Source organism: Notamacropus eugenii, chromosome 5 (genome assembly GCF_028372415.1).
Source record: "Notamacropus eugenii isolate mMacEug1 chromosome 5, mMacEug1.pri_v2, whole genome shotgun sequence".
Lineage (NCBI taxonomy): Eukaryota > Metazoa > Chordata > Mammalia > Diprotodontia > Macropodidae > Notamacropus > Notamacropus eugenii.
In genome coordinates, this window is record NC_092876.1 from 315,520,327 (window position 1) to 315,541,391 (window position 21,065).

A 21,065-nucleotide genomic window follows, 5' to 3' on the forward strand; every position below is an offset into this window, starting at 1 on the left:
GTAATTGTTCTTGTAATCATCTGTCTATCTTCCTCTGAACTCCAGCCTTCATATTGGAGTCACAGAAGCCTAGAGGGGTTAGTTGACTTGTCTAAGATGATACAAAGTAGTAAATGGAAGAACTGAGATTTGAATCTAGAGCCTCTGCTTCTAATTCCACATCCTTTTTTTGTTTTCAAATAGTGGCTTAAATCCCAGCTATGATTTTGCTCTCTGTGTGACCTTGAACAAATTATTAAAATCTCTGTACCTCAATTTCTTCATCTGCAAAATGAAAAACTTGTACCAGATGATCTCTTAGGTCTTTTTTTTTTTTTCAGGTCTAAATCTTCTGATCCCAGGAATCCCGTGTAGGATTTCTTCATTTGAATTTCCTTATACTTGAAGAGCTAATTAATTTTAAAAAGCATTATAAATTCTGATATGCTATAATGATCTGTCATGCTTCCCAATCTCATTAGGAGTTACAGGCTTCATTTTATACCTCAGGTTACCTATTCCCACACAGGCCTGGTACTCCTATATGGTTAATTATTAACAAGTCCTGTCACTTGGAATTCATCAGCAGTGTTGTTAAAATCTGGTCTGGTCTTCCACATAAATCTCCTGTCATTCCAGGCTCCTACTGTCCCTCTTTGCTGTTGTTCTCCTCATCTAGGGTCATTTGTCAAACATTGTTGAGGCCATAGTATCATAAATTTCATCCCTGGTGTGCTGAGGGCCATCTGGTCCTGTCACAGAAAAACCCAAGAATGTAGTTTATAGATATGCAAAAACTTGGAGAGCTGAGAACCATGTTGGGCATTGCAGAAGAATGTGAAGAGTTCTGCAAAGGACATGACCTTAGAAAATCATGCTGTTTTGTCTAAAAGAAAGGTGATATAGTTTAATACTATTCCCCATATCACAAATGAGAAAACTGAACCCCACCTACATTAAATGATTCACACTATGAATTAATGGAAGAATAGGAGTTAAAATGCAAGTATCCATGCTCAATAAATAAATAAGCATAGTGCTTATTTAAGTACATCACTCTGGTAGGAATATGATAAAGTAATTCAGTAATTCCCTCCAATATAGAAGCAAAGTCATATTCACATGCCTAATATCAATAGTGCAGATTACAGTTTTATTTTGGCTTAGTGAAATAATGAGTTTCTTTTCATCTGATCAACTGATGCTCTGAAGAACCTAATTCTCAGAATCTTAATTCTTGGGAACCAGGGTAGATTGTAGTACTCAGTGGAAATGAAGAAATTCCATCATTAGCTGTTATATGAGATGAATTGTTTCCACTGTCATTACCTGACCTTACAGTTCCTCATGTGCCTAACCATGCAAAGAGAACACTGGCATTGCTACTTTTTTTCTACCACCGTATAAGCAAACTTGAGTGATTTTTAAAAAAACCAATAAAAACTGGTTTTATAATTGGGGGAAAACACATGTTGAAGCTAAAAGCCTTATGCAGCAGTGACATTCTACACAAATACATAGAGCTAGAAGGGAAATGTTCCTCAAGAGTTATCTAGCCCAAAACCCTCATTTTTTTCCAAATGTTGAAGCTGAACATAGAGGTATTCAGTGACTTGTCCCAAGTGACACCAGGAATAAGGGGCAGAAGAAGGATACAAATGTTTTTAAGTTCAGTATTTTTTTCCATTGTCTTCCCTGTGTCTTAGCATCTGCATTTTGTTTTGAATGTATAATTTTACAAAAATGTCACCATTTATTGTTGTTCCCCTACCACTATCGGGAACAAAGTTCCAAAATAGAATTAGTCAAAAAATGCATGATTTTCTCCACATGAGTCTGTTTTTATACAGGGATAGATTGTTTATTATTAGTATTTATATGAAAGTTGAAAATGAATTCAGAAAAAATAACAGCTACCAGTTATTGTTTATTTATTAAAACATTTGCAATGATGTCAATCAATAAATCAATGAGATACAACTATAAAGAACGAAGCAAGCCCTTAATTGACTGGTTGATTAGTGATCAAAGAAAGGAATATCATAATGTTTGTTTAAGGAAATGAAACACTTGACAGTAATGGTCAAAACAGAATAGATCTGAGGTGGAGTTAAGTAGGTCATAAGGTAGAAGCAGAGGAAATAGGAAGTTACAGAATGAGGGGACATCAGTATGAATATTAGATCATCTTATGGTTGATTTTGGAGAGAAATAGAAAATGGTTATCCAGGTGTAGAATTCTCTTAGAAAAGGAGCTAGATGCCAGTATACAATAGGCAAAATGATTTGTATTGCATAGAAGACTGGAACTGAACGAACTTCAAAATAAGATGGTGCTGAAATGATAGCAGTAAAAGGAAGATTCTGGACATGGTGGTCAAGAGCAACAAGTATTCAGACTTCCCTCGAGAGCCAACGTTTCAGGGGATGTGATTGAAGGTCTCAGGGAGGGTAAGTGTATAGGAAGGAGTGTAGTAGAAATAGTTATAAATCAAGTCCTCTGTAAGGTAGAAATGAATGTCTGAGCTAAATGAACAGGCTAATGTCTGAAGAAGGGAAGCGTAATTAACAAATTCAGCTATTCTTCTTAGGTTTATAGATCTATTTTTAAAGTGACTAGATGGTTATTTAAGAAAAGTCTTTGACTTTTGTGAATATTGCATGTGTCATTGAAAGTCTTGACTACCTGTTTCCCTTCTATGAAATATAAAAATTCAAATTTACTTGTAGAAATGCAAAAAAAATCCCACCAAACTATTAATCAAGGCAGGAGAAAGCTGTGACTTATCAAAATTAAAAAGCATTAAAAAACAAAAAAAAAAAGTATCTCATCAGGGAAACTGGAATTAGCACTTATATATATATATATATATATATATTTTCTTTTTTCCCCCTCTAGGTTACTTTTTTCTGCTTTCTTACCCCTATCCCCAATCCCTTTTCTTCTGTGTTTCATTCAATGTCAGAAATAGAAATTCTGTTTTTTTTTAGAAAAATGACTGTTCTTAGGATATTTCTAGAATATCTTTATAGATATTGGTTTGGATAGTTCATATACAGTCATAGTGAATTTGAAATCAGGTATGGATATGTGACTGAACTTGTAGACTGTCCATATCTAACCTGCAACTTGGAAACCTTTGAGGTTTTCAGACTGCTGATTAAAACCCAGGACTCTTCTCTGAAAATTTATGATATGAATAATAATTTCCTTTCTTCTACCATGAGATAGTTTCAACATGTAATCTTATTGAAAAAAATTTTTTTTTCCTATGAATCGGTAGACTGTCCTACTGGGACTAATTGTCTCAGGGCAAGTCAATCCCTTCTCCTGTCAACTGTGAGCACTGGATGACTAGCCTCTGAGAAAACAGACTTGGTGTCATCTGGTGCCCAAACATGAGATTTTCTCAGTTCACTTGGGGATTTCAGCTTTGCATCTTTTATTCAGTAAGGACCTTTTTTAGCTGGCTTGTTGACAAGCTACCAACATCCATCAAACTTGCCCGGCTGTGCCTCCAGAACTCTGTCTTTTTCAAAAAAACAAGCAGTGACAGCCAGGTCAGCAATTATAGGGCCCAATGGGAAACAGACCATTTCTACAATTTTTAGTTCCTCTCAAATGGAAGAGAAACTGCTTCTTTGCTTCTACTATTCCATTAGGAGAAACTGTTGATAATACCTCCATGGGCTGTGTTGTCTGGAACTAGTCAGTAGGGATCTAGGCAAGGAATCAGTCTCACTGTCTCACATGTTTTCTAGGACAAATGCCATACATTTTCTAACTGCCCTAGTAATAAAATTCCCAGAATCACTTTAGAGGGAAGGAGGAAAAGAAAGCAAAAGAAAAGAGAGACAGAAGGGAAAGGAAAGAGGGAAGAAAGTAGGAGAGAGCATATGTCACACCACTTAATAAATGATGCTTCTTCAAGTCATTTCACTCCTTTAGAATTAAAGGCTATCCACTGATATGCCTGTACATTTAATCAGGAAAACTGTGCTTTGAACATAACCTTAAATTCTGACTTTTTGTATAATACTAGGCAAGTCACTCCATTCTTAGCCTTGATTTTGTCTAATAGAAAATGAGGATAATAGGAACACCTACTTCATGTACTTGTTGTGAGAATCAGATGAGAAAAATGAAAGCATTTTGCAGACTTTAAAGTTTTATATAAATGAGTTTGTGTAATTAATATAATTTTTTACTCTGTAAAATGATCGATTTGGCTTAGAAGACTTCTAAGGATGCTTCGTGCTTTAAATCTATGACCTTATGATCCTATAGATTGTCCATTCCAGGAAACAGATATTTATTAGCTGTGCTTTGGATCATTAATATGATATATGAAATGAATAGTCTTTAAAAATTGGTATAGGTGGCTTGCAAAGTAGTAGCATGAAGGTCCCAGGAGACAAGAGGGTGAGTTTAGGGAGTTCTAACACTGGAATGGTGGAGCACACATTTATTTGTATCCAGGAAGGATTCTGGGTCCAGGAGGTTAAGGACTATGAGATAATGACACTTAGAAACAGCTGACACCAAAATTTTGCATGGATGAGATACTGTTTGCTGCCCCCCGCCCCCTTCCCCACCTTAACACCGATACTTAATACTTAGTTTATATGTCACCTGGTTCACAGAGTGTAAGAAAAGAAAACTGCAGATCTCTGATTAGAAGGAACACAGACCCTGAAATTATTGGAAAATCCTTATATATTTTAATAAAATTATTATATTACCCATTTAACACATTCCCTGTTATGTTTTCGTGAGATCTACTTCTCTCAAATTTTTTCTCCATAACCCCATAACCACCATTTCTTTCTCCACATATAGAGGTATTTGTTTGTTATTATGTTTCTTTATTCTGCTGAGCAGAATTCAACAAAATAGAAGCAAGGTCTTTTAGTTACACCAGGGAATACTATTTAAAGGTTTATCTTAGCTCACAGTGAGAGCTAAGTACCCAAGACAGTGATGGAAAACCTGCCTCCTTACCTGCAAAGCCTGAACTAGGCTTTAAGGACTTGGCATCTTACTCTTTCCCAGAGAGGGCAATGTTTAATTAAAAGCATGGAAATGAAAGATTTAGAAGTCTTACAAACTAAAGATTTTATAGATGGAAAGGAAGATCTAACCTAACCCCTTGTTTTACAGACAACATTGACCAAGAGACATATGTTAGTGTCCCAAATTGACATAATTAATGGAGATCCAGGACTAAAATCCTCATTTCATGACTCAATTATCATAGTTTACTACATTTTACATTAAAACAAAACAGCTGGGCAGCTAGGGGGCACAGTGGATAGAACACCAGTGCTGGAGTCAGGAGGAATGGAAATCAAATCTGTCCTCAGAGACTTACTAGCTGTGTGACCCTGAGCAAGTTACTTAACCTTGAGTGTCTCACCCTCCCCGCCAAAGACAAAACAGCTAAGTGTAAAATTAGAAGTAAAAAGAACAAAGGGAAGTGAATTATGTATGTGGACACATATGACATAGCCAATAGCTGGTCTCATTTTCAGGATTATTTGGGTTCAGGTCCTGTTTCTCATATCATTCCTGATTAACCATAGGCAAAACATTCTAATGCTCAGCAAGAAAACTTGCTGATCTCTTCTTCCCACCACAGCCTACTAGTGCCTTCCCTCTGAGAGTAACTGCTATGTATGCTATATATATATATATATATATATATATATATATATATATATATATATATATATATATATATATATATATATATATATATATATATATATATGTATGTATGTATGTATATATATATGTATGTATATATATACATATATACATATACATACATATACATATATGTATGTAGTTTGCATGTTATTTCCCCCAATAGAATGTGAGCTCCTTGAGAGCGGGGACTCTGCATTTGCAAGTGCCTCATCCTGGGTCATCTCCAGTCATCTTGATGAATATCTGGTCACTGGATTCAGATGGCTCTGGAGGAGAAGTGAGGCTGGTGACCTGCACAGCCCTCCCTCACTCAAAACAAAGTCAAGTGCAAGTCATGTCATCATTTCTCTGATGGCGTGGTCTTCTTTGGCAACAAAGGATGAACACACATCTCTAGCATGCAGGTACTTAATGTTTATGAATGATGCTAACACTGATGATGATACCGGAGGCAACATTTTAGGGTTCTACTTTGCAAAGCCATTTCTGATATGCACTTATAGAGGGAATTCCAACACTAATTTAATTGTTTTACACAAATACATGCATGTAGATACACATGTATAGATTATAAAATATCAATGATAATAATTATAATAAAAAATAATGTTTTTATGTAGCACCCACTATGTGCCAGGTGCTATGCTAGGCAATTCACAATTATGGTCTCATATAGGTACTATCATTATCCCCATTTTACATAAAAAATGGTGCTGTGGATAGAGTGCCAAACCTAAACTCAGGAAGAACTGAGTTCATTTTAGCCTAAGATACTAAGCAGTTGTATGACTTTGGGAAAGTCACTTAATAAGACTATCTATCTACCTATCATCTATCTATCTATCTATCTATCTATCTATCTATCTATCTATCTATCTATCTATCTATCATCTATCATCTATCTATCTATCTATCTATCTATCTATCTATCTATCTATCTATCTATCTATCTATCATTTATCTATCCATCCATACACACAAACACACATACACACACACATACACACAGGTATGAATCCTAGTGACAATTTGGATTGCCTAGTAGCATATGTCAGGTCATATTTTCTCTTTGCTTTCGTACACAAATTTTTGTAAGAGAAGTTCCTTCCTGAAGTGCCACCATTATCCCTACAAACATGAAAGGGAGGCCTTGATTTTGATTTCTTCAACTGGTTTTCTGAAATAAATTCCCTTCATAACCTAAAATTAAAGTTCAATGTCAAATACAACAAAAGTTATCCTCTTAGCAAATACAAAAAAAAATGTATTTTTGTTCAGAGCCTGGACATTTAAAATATTATATTATTTTTGTCAGATGCTATCCCTTTGACGTTTATTTGAATGTAGGGATCATTTTTAAATATTTCCCTTATCACCAAGTCTGTTTCCAGTTATCAGTGAAACTTAATTTTTTTGTCTCAGTACGTGTCTCTGTGTCTTTTCCTCCTCCTTTGTCTCTGTTTCTATCTCTCTATGTATCTATCTCCTTCATCCCACTCCCTCCCAATCTTCCTTTCTCTCCCTCCTTGCATCCATCAACCCTCTTTTCCTTTGTTTCTCCATCTGTGAAATGGCTAATTAATTCCTTGTGTGGTTTAATTAATGTTATAAAGACCCTATGCTGCTTGGCTGAGCTCCCCTCATCAGCAAAGTGTTACCATCCCTAGATCTTCGTAGTATTCAAGGGAATACATTAATTTCTTCTGCAGGTTAATTTAGTACTCACCAAAGGGAATGTGTTAATCTCTGCATTAATGAGTACATATGGATAATATAAGAATTAAGTCTCTAAGTGGGGTGCAAGACTATACAAGGAATCCAATCTCTTCCTGAATTTTTTTTTTAATTCTCTCTAAGCTTCATATGACCAGCTCAGCTTATTTCCACCATGCAATGGAATCTCAAACCTCTATTAAAGTCCTCTTAGTTGATCATCATTATGGCATGGATGTGGCCCTTCATTCTCAAAACCTTTGACAACTGGTGGTAGCTCTAGCAGACCCTACTAAGTGGGGAGAGCAATGAGCATGTGTCTGAGGAGCTTTCTCCTCTGTGGTTGCTTTCTATCTACTCTATAAATATCATGTATGTACCCAGGTATGCACATGCTATCTCTCCTTTACAATACACATTCTTTGAAGGCATTGACTTTTTTTTTCTCTTTGATTTATATCCCTAGTACTTAGTCTAGTTCTTGGCATAAAGCAAAATATTTAACAAATGCTTATTGGTTGACTGTTTTCTGCAGACATGCTGAGTTGTATTTTTTAAAGCCATAACAAGTCATGGAACTATTATCACTGGGATTATTTCTTTTTTAAATTTTTGTATAACTTTTTTTTTTATTTTAGACAAATACTAAAAATTCAAATACATAATAAGAAGAGAAAAAGAAACATAAACTTCAATTTTAAACTTAAATATAAAATAAGAAAATAAAAAAAGTCATATGCACCAAAGAACATAGAAGAGGATCCAAAACATATAGTAATAACTTTTCATTTGAAGAAAGCCTATATATTAAATACTGTGCATTAAACTGAAAACTCTTCATCTTTTTGTTTCCTTGTAGGTTTTCTTTTGTTCTCTGCTGTACACTTCTTACTTGTTCTTTTTTTTCCCCTTCTCCCCCGCTACCCAGCACCCCAAGACTATACTAGAGCATGGATATATTTATAAGTATCAATATATACATGCATGTATACATAAGTAGATGTTTATATATGTATGAATATATATTTATACAATTTCCCTAAGAGATTCTACTCCTAATCTTATTTTTATGATTGTGTATATCTTTTTTCCTTACTTCTCTACTTTACTTCTACTTGCTACCTTGCCCTCCTATTACTTAACCTACTCCCACTCCAGCAACCCCTCTCTTATCCTCCCATTCCTCTAAATCTAAACACTCTCCTATGCTCCCCTTTTAAACTCTTCTCTCATCCTCCCTATCCCCTTAGAGTTTTATTTCTTTTTTTTAATTTAGAAGACTTTCATACTCTTCTCGATGTATATGTATTTTTCCCTTTTAAACGCATTCCTGATAAAAGTGGGTTTCTAGAACTAGCATCCGTACTTCCCCATCTAATTCCTCTCTATTGATTCTTCTTCTTGCACCTCAGTTGTGTAATTATTCTTTCAACTGTTCTTGAATGGTTTTGCTTCTTAAAGTCACATCATACTCAGGTCTACCCCAAACTTTCTTATAAGCCACCTAATTACTAGTAACCATCTTAGACATAGGTTTTACATTTTCCAAACTTAAAAGGTAAACATTCTATCCTTATTTAGTCCCTTGTAATTGGTCTTTGGTATTTACCTTATATTTCTCTTGGCTCTCATATGTCAACTCTTCCATTGAATATAGGGTTTTTTTAAACAGAGTCTTGACAGTCGGACATCGATCAAATATCCATTTTTTCCATTCAAAATTATGCTTAACTTTTCTGTGTATGATATTTTCAGCTGGAGGCTCAGTCCTTTTGCTTTTCGATATATGGTATTCCAAGATTTGCGATATATTAGTGTTGCCAACACCAGGTCCTATGTGATTCTAATTGTGGTGCTGTCATATGTAAATTGATCTTTTTTTTTCTTGTTCCTTGTGATATTTTGTCTTTGTTCTGGGGGTTCTAGGATTTAGCTATGATCTCGCTGTGAGTTTTTCCTTGTAAGATCTCTTTTAGGTGGTGATCAGTGGATTTTTTCTACTTCAACTTTTCCGCCTTGTTCTAATGCTTTAGGATAGTTTTCTTTAACTATTTCTTATATTATTGTATCAAGATACTTTTTTATCAGAACTTTCAGGTAATTCAATTATTCTTATGTTTTCTCCTCTTTATCTGTTCTCTTGGTCTATTGCTTTTCTTATGAGATGTTTCACATTTTATTCTATGTTTTTCTCTTTTCTTATGTATATATATTATATATATATATTCATATACTATATACAAATATTGAATGTGATAAGTTAGTGAAGACTTCTCAGGGACCTAATTCTAAAGTAAAACAGATATAAGGCCTGAGTTTCAATTTATCAAAATCATATGGTATGGGGAAACTTGAAGTTGTGAAACTCTCTGTTGCCCCTCCCCCCAGTCTCACTTAACCTATTTCCTTATTTCTGAAATAAAGACTACTAGTTCAGGCTTTTGACCAAAAGGGTAAGGGGGATTTTGTGGTTTTTAGCTTTATAACTCGGCATCTGCTTCTGCAAGGTGCCTCCCTGTTCCAGGAAACTGGTGAAGGGACTGCCTGCTTCTTGCAAGAACCAAATAAAGGACTTTCTATTTGTACTTTGAGATACCTCTGAGTAGTCAATTAGAGTAGGGGTCTTGCCATCTCACACACATATATATGTATATTTCTTCATCTCTTATATCTTCACTGACTTCCCCTTGCCAGTGAATTTTCTGATTTTCAAGGAGTCATTTTCTTCCTTAAGATTCTGGATCTCCTTTTCTAATTAGTTGACTTTCTTGTCATAATCTTCTTGTTTTTCATTTATTATTCTTATGGTTCTTTTTAATTTTTCCTCATTCTCTCTCATTTGATTTTTTAAGTCTTTTTTAAGTTCTTCAATGAATTCTTTTTGGGCAGGGGAACATTTAACATTACTTTTGGGGATAGAAGGTGGTTTCTTTGCTTCAGTATCCTCCTCTGAATTCGGACTCCAGTCTTCTGTATTGCCATGGCAGTTCTCTATAGTTGGATTCTTTCTCTTTTCCCTGTACATTTTTTTGTTTTTGTAATATTTTAGTTTTTATAACCATCTCTTGCTCTGGGACATGGGGAATGATGCCTCTGGCCTCTGATCTTCTTCAATTCTCCTCTCTGACCTTGAACAAGACCTCCAACCTTCTGAAAGTGCTCACAGCCGGTGTTGCCCTGCCCTGCTGCTCCTGCACTCACCTGACACGTACTCTTTCCTTCTTGCCCCCCACCCCATCCCTCCCAGCTCTCAGCAGCACAGCTGGGTCTGGTGTTCCTTGTCAGCAGAGGGTCCTTAGATCTTTCCCAGGTCAGATGCCAAACCACCCTCATTGTCCTGTGGGTAGAAGGTCCTCTGGCAGAGTCAAGGCAAACTCCCAATACAGCTAACCCCAGGGCTTGTTGTTTAAGCAGTTTATAGCTAGTTGTCAAAGGGAACCCTAACCTGGAGGTGTTTACTCTTCACAGGGAGGAAATCTAATCCTGGGATTTTTCTTTAGGTCTTCCCTGATTATCCCAAGAAGACCCAGTTCTGCCCTGTGTGTTCAGCTAGAGGTGCTATTTTATTTCTTTTGTGGAATAAATGCTTGAGAGCTTGAAATTTTCTGACCTACTCTGCCATCTTCTCCAAATCTTCTCCTCTATGGCCGGGATTCTTAACCTATACTATATGTGTCATCAGTCCCCTTATCAGAATTATGTTCTGAATGCTAAAATAAAATACAAAGGATTACAAAGGGAACCAGTTGAAATATAACAATAAAAATATTTTTAGAAAAACAAGAGTTGAGACCCTATATTCTTAGTCAGCAACTGCAATCTTTATCTGTTGAGAGAAGTAACTTTTGAATTAAAGAATTTCAAAACAAACTATCCTTGATTCTAATGTGTTAGCAGGACCTGAGGATTGCACTGGCAGTGTATTTGTCAAATTAGCATGACCAGTTTTTGGTTATTTTTTTTTTATCTGCTGGTTCTTATTACCAACAAAATATAGTCCAGTTCCAATTTCTACAATGAACACAACTAAGTATAAATAAAGAATATGACTTGAAGTTGTGCTATCACAGGCGTAAGGAACTGCTGGATGAAGAAATTTTTCTGCTATTGCTAGTATGTGTTGCTTTTACAACTTAAACTCTTAGTGAGTTGCATAGAGCAACTGAGAAATTCAATGATTTGTCTAGGATCATGGAGCTAGAATATATCGTAGGTAAGACTTAAACCCAGGCCTTCCAGACCAGCTCCCAATCCACTATGCCATGCTAGTCCTCATACAAAAAGAAGAGAAAAATTATAACAAAGGACCTTAAAAGGCCTCAGTTTAAATATTTCCTTCAGTACCTTGTGATAGAGCTTCAAAGTCCTACACTCAAGAGATTTCTTTTGAGTAGAGTACAGAAGACCCCTACTAAGATGCCCATACATGATCTTGGTAGTAGAATCAAATTATTGTTACATATAAATTAATCAAATTGGCCAGCTCTTTACTTATAGGGTACTAAGGAAGGGGGAGCATCAATCAAATTATTTTTGATAAGGTGAAGAGTTAGGAAAGATGTAAAACTGGGCTTTGCTATGTTGAGAAGACCTCACTTGGAGAATATAGGAAAGGATGATGATTAAATTCCTGGGATAGAGAAGTTAATTGAAAGTAGGAGGAGAGGAAGAGCAAAGTAACAGTGATGTAGTGCACTGTATTTTTCAGAGATTTTAAAAGATATTTTCTCTCATTTAATTCTTATAGAAACCTTATAAGCAAAAGAGAACAGATACTATTCTATTTTACCAATGAGGAAACTGAGGAACAAAGAAGTTAAGATTCTGCTCCAAGTTAGCCTGACTGAGCCTATTACAGAAGGCAACTCAATTTAATAAGTGATTATTAGCCACTCATTAAGCACTATATTTTATATAAAGTCCAAAAGGATGCAAATTTAAATAAGAAGTCTTTGTTTTCAAAGTGCTTGCAATGTTACATGTAAGATAAGTCATGTGTAAGGATTTTCATAACATAAATTTTAATGTCATGAGTATATAAACTACGAGAAGTAAAATTAACTCCACTGGCTTCCAATTTTCTCTAATATTCAATATAAATTACTTTGCATGACATTTAAAGCCCAGTCTGGCTCCAACATTTATTTCCAGTCTCTTTATATATTACTCATAGGATAATATATTTAGATTTAGAAAAGACCATGGAAGTCATCAAAACAGGTCTCCTCATTTTGTAGACAAGGAATGACAGCTGAAAATTTGCCGTGTTCTGCATTGACTAAGTGAATAGGACTGGATTTGAAGACTTGTTTCTCATTTCTAAATCTAGTACTCTATATAGGATGTGGAAACTCTCCATTCATATACTTCACCCAAACTGACTTTTTTATCTTTCCTCTTCTATTGCATTAGTTTCCAATCTCTGTACCTTTGTACAGATTCTCTTTGTTATTTGGAATTAACTTCTTCTTCACCTCCAACTCCTGGGATCCCTCCTTTCCTTCAAAACTCAGCTTGAGTAACCCTTTTTCTCAAGAATCCTTTGCTGACCCCTCCACTTTCTAGTCCCTCTCCTGCCAAAATACCTTGCATTTATTTTGCATATATTTTGCGTATACTTAAATATGTCTCCCCAGTAGAATCCAAGTTCAGAATGGTGGCTTGTCTCTGTTTGTCCTTTGTTCTCCAAGAGGCCATTGAAAAAAGCACTGAAAGTCGAGTCAGAGGCTCTGGGTTTCAGTCTTGCCTCTGCTGCACACCAGCTGTGAGAAGCTGGGCAAGTCAATTGGTAGACAGAGTTCCCATACTGGGAGTTTCTCCAAATTGTCTGGAATTCCAGTGATTTTATGATTCAAGACAATTCTGAAGGAAGTATAATGAAAAATGCTATCTAGCTCTAGAGAAAGAAGTGATGGATGGAGGCTGACTGCAGAGCAAAACATACTTTTTTTAAACTTTATTTTTCTTGTTTTCCCCCCATAACATGAGTAATAGGGAAATGTGCTTTGCCTGACTCCACATGTATAACCTTTATCATATATAAGATAATTTAGAAATCAAAAAATAATGTTAAAATTGTTTTTACATGTAATTGGGAAAATATTTTATAAAAAGAAACCTGGTATCATAAGAATTACTTTACAATTTGTATATACTTAATTTATAATAGTATGTACACAGACCAAGGATTTTAAATTGCCCTGTGAATATTCAGTTGCAAGACTGATTTTTCTGGTATTTCTGCTGACACATAGCTCCTCTTAAAGCAATGACACAAAACCTCTCATAATTTTTAAATCTCAATTTGAGGAAATGAAATTCCTTCCAGCTCTGCATCTCTGCTTCTACGATTTTATAATCTTAAAGGAATAGAGGAGATTATAGTTCATTTTTGCTAGCTAATGAATCATTCCCACCCCTTAGTTCAATAGTGAAAAAAGCCACAAACAACGGCCTATAGAGGATGTTTGAGGGCTTCTACAAACACTGTTCGTTGACACTTGAATAAACAAATAATAATTTATTATAGTCTTGTTATGTGCCCAGAGCTATTCTAAAAAATGGGGATGATAAATATAAAAAGCAAGATAGAGGGTGGCCTCAAGATGCTTCCATTCTATTAGAAAATGAGGATCCTGTAGGGCAGTGATGGACAGGGGGTACGTGTTTTGAGATTTCTAGGCAGTGCCTTTGAATTCACTGTGAGTTAAAAGGAAAGGATGTTGCTGTATTTGATTTCTCTTCTCTTCTTTCTCTCACTTTTCCCTCAGAATCGGACGTTGCTGACTTTGATGGCAGAAGCTCCCTCCTGTACAGATTCAACCAGAAGCTGATGAGCACTTTTAAAGATGTGATCTCTTTGAAGTTCAAGAGCCTGCAAGGAGATGGGGTCTTGTTCCATGGAGAGGGCCAGCATGGAGATTACATTACACTGGAACTCCAGAAGGGGAGACTCTCTTTACATATTAACCTGGGTAGGATCTATCATGTCTGTCCTCCTTCATATGGGATGATAATGAAAGCAAGCATATTCAACTTTGATTTTACAATAATTCTTTGATGGAAGCAATTGGAGTTTAATATAAAACATTCCCCCTTCTTCTGCATAGCCTATGAAGAATATAACATTTTGGGAAATTTTGAATCATTTTGGTGAAGAAAGTTGAAGTTGAATGTGGAAATATGGAAATTTGCAGAACAAGCAAATTTATACAACACTTCCCCCACACACACCTCTTGCCAGTTCCCTTGATATGTCAAAAGTCACATTAGAAATATAAAAAATGTATCAACTGTGTCATGATTTGAATAAAATATCATGTGTGTTTTTGGACATGAATACCTTGGATAATTGGACAAAACTGTGGTGAAGATGACGTTTTTTATTTCAAAAACCTGAATATACTTGGTGTGGGGCTAGGGAGGTAGGGTCTGGTGTTTGTGTAATTATATGTTCATGTGTGTAGTGGCTATTTATTTCTATTCTGTCTGCATTTTCCAAGTTTTTCCAGTCACTAAGAGAAGATATATGTGTATATCTGCACATACTTGTGTATATGTATGTATGTGTGTTTGCATGTATTTATGGTTATTGTTAAAAGTTTCTTAGCTGAGTTAAAATAAGACTATCATTAGTAATAATAAGTGTGCTTGCTTGGAATTCAGTTCATAGGTGTTAGTATTTTTCTATTTTAGTCCCTCTGCATTCATGCTATGTCTTCACTTTCCTCTAATTGACCCCCCAAGTTGGGTTGTTCATGGCTCAGCCCCCTCCATAAGATCAAAGCTCCTTTTGAAGGACAGGAAAACAGAATGTATCTCTTTGTAGCACACAGAGAGCAGAGTTGACAAGAATGGAGGAAATAGTTCATCTATGGAGGAAGAAACCTGAAAAGTAGCCAAGCTTCAGAGGAAAAATAAGTCACAGTTTGTCATGAACATGACCCCCCTCCCACTTAGTATTTCATTAAAAATGAGTAGGATAGAAATTTTACTTTAACGTAGATATTGTGAAGATGATGAAGTAAAAAAATGATGAAAAATTTCATTTTTGGCAAACATTACTAGGCAAAAAATGCTAGGCATTTTTTTTCTGTCCAGCAAGGAAGACATTAGGGTATGGATTAATAGCAACTGGCTTCAAAGTCAGACAAAATCAATCAACCTTGGGACATCCCTGTGAACCACACATAAGGCAGGACAATCAAAGCAATGACAGAATTTGGAGGACACTGTCAAGCTCTCTCAGTAGGTGAAAATGACTACACAGATCATCAAGTTAGTTAGATTAAATATTTCAAAAATTAAGAATCTGGTTACTTATTTCTTCTCTACTTGAGGACCTTCCAGCTCAGCCAGTCCCATCCTGCATTATCTTCACATAGCACACTCCCCAATACTGAACCCATTACTCAATCAATAAAGATTCATTAAGGACCTACTATCTGTTAGGTGCTGGGGATACAAAGGCAAAACTGAAAATAGCTCCTGCCCTCAAGAAGCTTATAGTCTAGTCAGAGGGAAAAAAAAACCTACAGAAGATTGATACAAAATAAATACAGTGTATAGTATAGTCAGGAAAAAGAATGGAAGATGGATAGAAAAAAATACAAAAAATTTAGATGTGTAGAAGACAATAGCCTCTGGGGAAATCTGCCCAAATCCTCATTTAGAAGATGACAGCTTGAGCTGAACTTTGAAGGAGAGCCAGTGCAAAGGCAGCAAAGGTGGAGGAATGACACGTCATCATGTAATTTTAGACTTCTCATACTTCGGTGTCTCTCCTACCATCTTTTTTCTCCTCCCATCTGGGGTCTTGTGTTGGAGATTCTGATGGATCTCCTGAACTCTATCTGCTTCCTACTCCTGAATGCAACTTTAATGTGTCTTTAGCACTTTCCCTAGGTGACTACCCTAATTATCCTGTAAATAGTTTGATTTTGCATGCTTGTTTTCATGATGTCTCCCTTATTAGAGTGTGATCTCCTTGAGAATGGCAACTGATTCTATTTTCCTTTCTTTATATCTCCAGTATTAAATACAGCATTTGATGCATGGTAGGTGCTTAATAAATACTAGTTCACTAAATAGATGACTGAAAGATGATAGTCACTGGGAGATACCATTTTATGCTGCTTATATTGGGCCACATTTTGTGGTGCTTGTCCTTCAAACCACAATCGTTATTACAACTCTGCATTGCTGAGCATCTTTCTAAGATGATTTCATAGAAACTCTTGGTCTGAATTCATTCAGATTACTTAATCTTAATTGATTAATTACTCTTATCTCATCTGCTAATCTGAAAATACTTGGAGGGAAATGGATACCTTTTTCTTCTCTTGGGTCTACTAGGTACCTACCACACACTGGAGAACTATATATACTCCATCAATGAAGAATTGTTGATTGAAAAAGTAATCAACTTTGTTCACACTGCTAAAATAAGCACGTGACAATGCATAACAAGCAAGTCCAGAGTGGTGTATTTGTTGATTTCCCTTCTCTGAGCAATAAAATCACATTTGCTCATTTTTTCCTGTCTATACTTTAATCATTTCTCTGAATTTTCCATAATGATGGTAGAAAGAATGTTAAATCTGGTATCAGGGCAACTGGTTTCAAATACTCATTCTACTATTTCGTACTTATGCAATCTTCCACAAGTTATTTAACAGCTCTAGATGTCAGTTTCCTCACCTGCAAAGTACAGTGGGATTTCCTGACCTACATGATCACTGAAGCCCTTTTCTACCCTAATTCTGTGATCTGACAGATAGTCTTACATCATGAAAAGAAAGTAAACTTTTAAAAAGGTTTTTATGAAAGGAAGACCCTTTGTAAGACCATGTACAATGATATGGAGCTAAGAAAATATAATGAGTATCATTGCTTGTAAAATAGTTCCAGTGCAGGCTTGCCCTGACCACCCTTAATGATTCAAATCAATGATTAAAAATGTGTCCTAATCTGTTTTCCCCAGGTTGCATGGAATATATCAGAAATGCCTAAATTGTGCAGAGATAGAGATGTTCTGAAACAATAATGGCATAATTGCAAAAAGACTTTGGTGGGAGAGATTGTTAGACAGTTTGCATTTCATTTTGCAGTTGTCTTCATCCACACCCCAAAGAATTCTTACCTATTTGAAATTTAGAATGAAAGAGAGTGGGTGTCAACATAAGAGAAATAGCCACATATATCTAAGATGTTACTGACCAAAGTGAATTAAAGAAAATGTGGTTTTGTTTGGTAATACTAGACATTAGATACAGATACAGATATGATAGTAATTTACATTACATAATAACACTTCTTGAAATCACAGAATTTTAGATTTACAAAAAACAATTCAAAAACCATCTAGCATAAACTGTACAGAATAATGAATTGTAATTAAAACACAGGAGAGAAATATTGAGGAAGAATCTTCCATTACTGAGCCCTATCAATCCTGGAAAATAGCAACCATTTTCTTTGGAGTTTTTTCTCTCTAGACTAAACTTTCCTAATAGTTTTAACTGCTCCTCATATGGCATGGTTTTAAGAACTCTCATCATCCTCATCATCGTCTCCCTCTGAATTCTTTCTAGATGATCCCTACTCTTCTTAAGCTACAGTGCCCAGAACTGAACACAATTCCCCAGATGTGATCTGATAAGTATATAGGACTATCAATTTTTTATTTGTGGAGGCTCTGCCTCTCAATTCAGCCTAAGAGTACATTACATATTTTTTGGCTGCCACATCATACTACTGACTCATAATGAATTAGTAGGCCATTAAAATATTTAGATGCTTTTTAAACAAATTTCCATCTAACCATAAATACTTCATCTTATACTGATGAAGCTGATTCTTTGAAAGTAAGTATAGTATTTTAATTTATCCCTATTAAAATTCATCTTATTACATTCAAACTATAAAGCAGTTAAGCAGTACAGTGGTTATAGCATTAGACTGGGAATCAGTAAAACTCATCTTTCTGAGTTCAAATTAAGCCTCAAACACTTAATAGCCGTGTAAACCTGAGCAAGTCACTTAATCCTGCTTGTCTCAGTTTCTCATCTATAGAATGAGCAGGAGAAGGAAATGATGAACCACCTTAGTATCTTTGTCAAGAAAACCCCAAAATGGGGTCACAGAGAATCAGACACAACTGAAAAATGACTGAACAAAGCTGGAAAGATAAAAAATAATAGCTTTAGACTGTCAAAAACTTTTTGTTTTTGATTCAAGCATACAGTGTCTTATCTGACTCTCTGTCAAATGAATATTTGATAACCATGCCATCTCTTTATTTTTCACTTTTTTTTACATTAAAACATTTATGGAATAAAAGAAGCATTTCAATGACAGTGAAATAAAAAAAAAAGATTGTTGTGTACATCCTTCATTGCTGAAGAAGACCATGTCATCAGAGAAATGATGACATGACTTGCACTTGACTTTGTTTTGAATGAGGGAGAGCTGTGCAGGTCATCAGCCTCACTTCTCCTCCTGAGCCACCTGCATCCAATGACTTGATATTCATCAAGATGACAGGAGATGACCCAAGATGCATTGGGAGACCTTGGCCTAAAGGGCCAAGGTCTATGCAGGTACTCATTTAGAGTGAGGTAACACCCATTCATTGAATAGGCCTGTTTAAGAAGTAGCCATGGTATGGGTCCTTTAATGAGGCAAAGAGAAGAAACACCTCAGGCTGAAAGGAAAATAGCAACAGTTACTATGGATAATCATTCTTTAGCCAGGAGGGTCCAGAAGAGAGCCTTTAAGCAGGGGACAGGGACTGGATTGGTCTGAGCTTTACAGTGCAGTAGGTTTAAGGTTCAGAGAAGGGAAGGGTAGGGAAACTAACCAGTAAAACTCAAATCAATTGGGCAACTTTTGGCCATCTACATTTACCTTCCTTTGGAGAGGAGAAGGAAGGGGAGAAGGAGACAGACAGGAGAGGAGGAGCAAAGTGTACTCACAGGGTTGTGTTCATCCTTCATTGCCAAATAAGACCATGCCATCAGAGAAATGATGACACGACTTGCACTGGGGCCAAGGTCTCCTAGTGCATCCTGGGTCATCTCCAGTCATCCTGATGAATATCAGGTCACTGGATGCAGATGGCTCTGGAGGAGAAGTGAGGCTGGTGACCTTCCACAGCCCTCCCTCACTCAAAACAAAGTCAAGTGCAAGTTATGTCCTCATTTCTCTGATGGCACAGTCTTCTTTGGCAAAGAAGGATGAACACAACCCTGTGAGTAGACTCAGCTGCTTCTCGGCTGCTTCTCTCCTGTCTATCTCACCCTCCATTTCCTTCTCCTCTCCAAAGGAAGGTAAATTTGGATGGCCAAAAGATGTCCAGTTGACTTGGGTTTTAGTGGCTAGTTTCACTTCCCTTTTGTTCCCTGAGTGATACCACGGGGTCCCTGCCACCTGCCTAAAGTCTCTATTCTGAACCCTCCAGGCTAAAGAGTGATTATCAATAATAACTGTTGCTGTTTCCCTCTCAGCCTGATGTCTTTCTTTTCTTTGCCTCATTAAAGGGGCCATACACCAGCTACTTCTTAAACAGGCCTATTCAATGAATGGACGTTACCTCACTCTAAATGAGTACCTGCATAGACCTTGACCTAAAGGGGCCAAGGTCTCCCAGTGTATCCTGGGTCATCTCCTGTCATCCTGTTGCATATCAAGTCATTGGATTCAGATGGCTCTGAAGGAGAAGTGAGGCTGATGACCTTGCACAAAAAAAGATGATTGTACATGAAACTGCAAATCTACTAAGCACACTTTGCTATTCCATTCAAATGTACAACAAAACAATAATTTAAATGTCTTTATTTCTTTATTTTTCTACCCTCCCCCAACCCTGTCCTAGAGATAGCTACCATAACACAAACACACACACACACACACACGTACAATACACACATAAAATTATTTTATACATACTTCTATTTATCAGTTCTTTCTCTAGATGCAGATCACATTTTTTATTTGTCTTTTTTAGTTAATTTAGGTATTTATAATAGTCAAAATAACTTATTCATTCAAAGTCATTCTTTTGACCCATGTCACTGATACAAAAATCACACACATATACACAGAATAGATCCCTGAGGTATTAAACTATCTCCTACCAACTTAATATGGAATCATTTAAGAATTGACTCTTTGAGTTTTGCCATTCCCTTAGTTCTGAATCTATTTATATTATCTTCTAGTGCACATATCTTCATAATTCCAGCCAATGTAACATGAGATAATCTGTCAAATGCTTTGCAAAATTTCTGGTTAATCCATATCTACCATGCCCCCTCCTCTGCCAGTCTATTTCATTTCAAAGAAGAGAAATACATCTATTCTCTGATGACCTGTTCTTGAGGACATTATGTATGCTTATTAGGAAGCATCACTTCCCTTTCTAGCCATTGAAAGTCATCCCTCACTGGTTTAGAACTTGTAGGATGCTATTTGCTTCAGTTGTATTTTTTTTTTAAATCAGAGCACTTTTAACATAGTTTCTCATTGGATCATCACAATCACCCATTTGGAATTAAAGAGAATGAGTTTCCAAGTGGTTAGGTGACCTGTTTCAGATTATATATCTAGGACAGGGCAAACCAAGAAATAGTTATAATCTTCAGACTTCAAATTCTCAGTGTTG

The 21,065-nt window shown here is 36.0% G+C and overlaps 1 protein-coding gene across 1 annotated transcript in view; it reads left to right on the forward strand.

Annotated features, from left to right (window-relative positions):
* CNTNAP5 (contactin associated protein family member 5) overlaps window positions 1-21,065 on the forward strand; it is a 951,365-nt gene that overhangs the window by 414,371 nt on the left and 515,929 nt on the right. Inside the window, exon 5 of the mRNA XM_072613412.1 lies at window positions 14,173-14,376. Coding sequence (XP_072469513.1) covers window positions 14,173-14,376 — 204 coding nt within the window. The remainder of the gene's footprint in view (window positions 1-14,172; window positions 14,377-21,065) is intronic.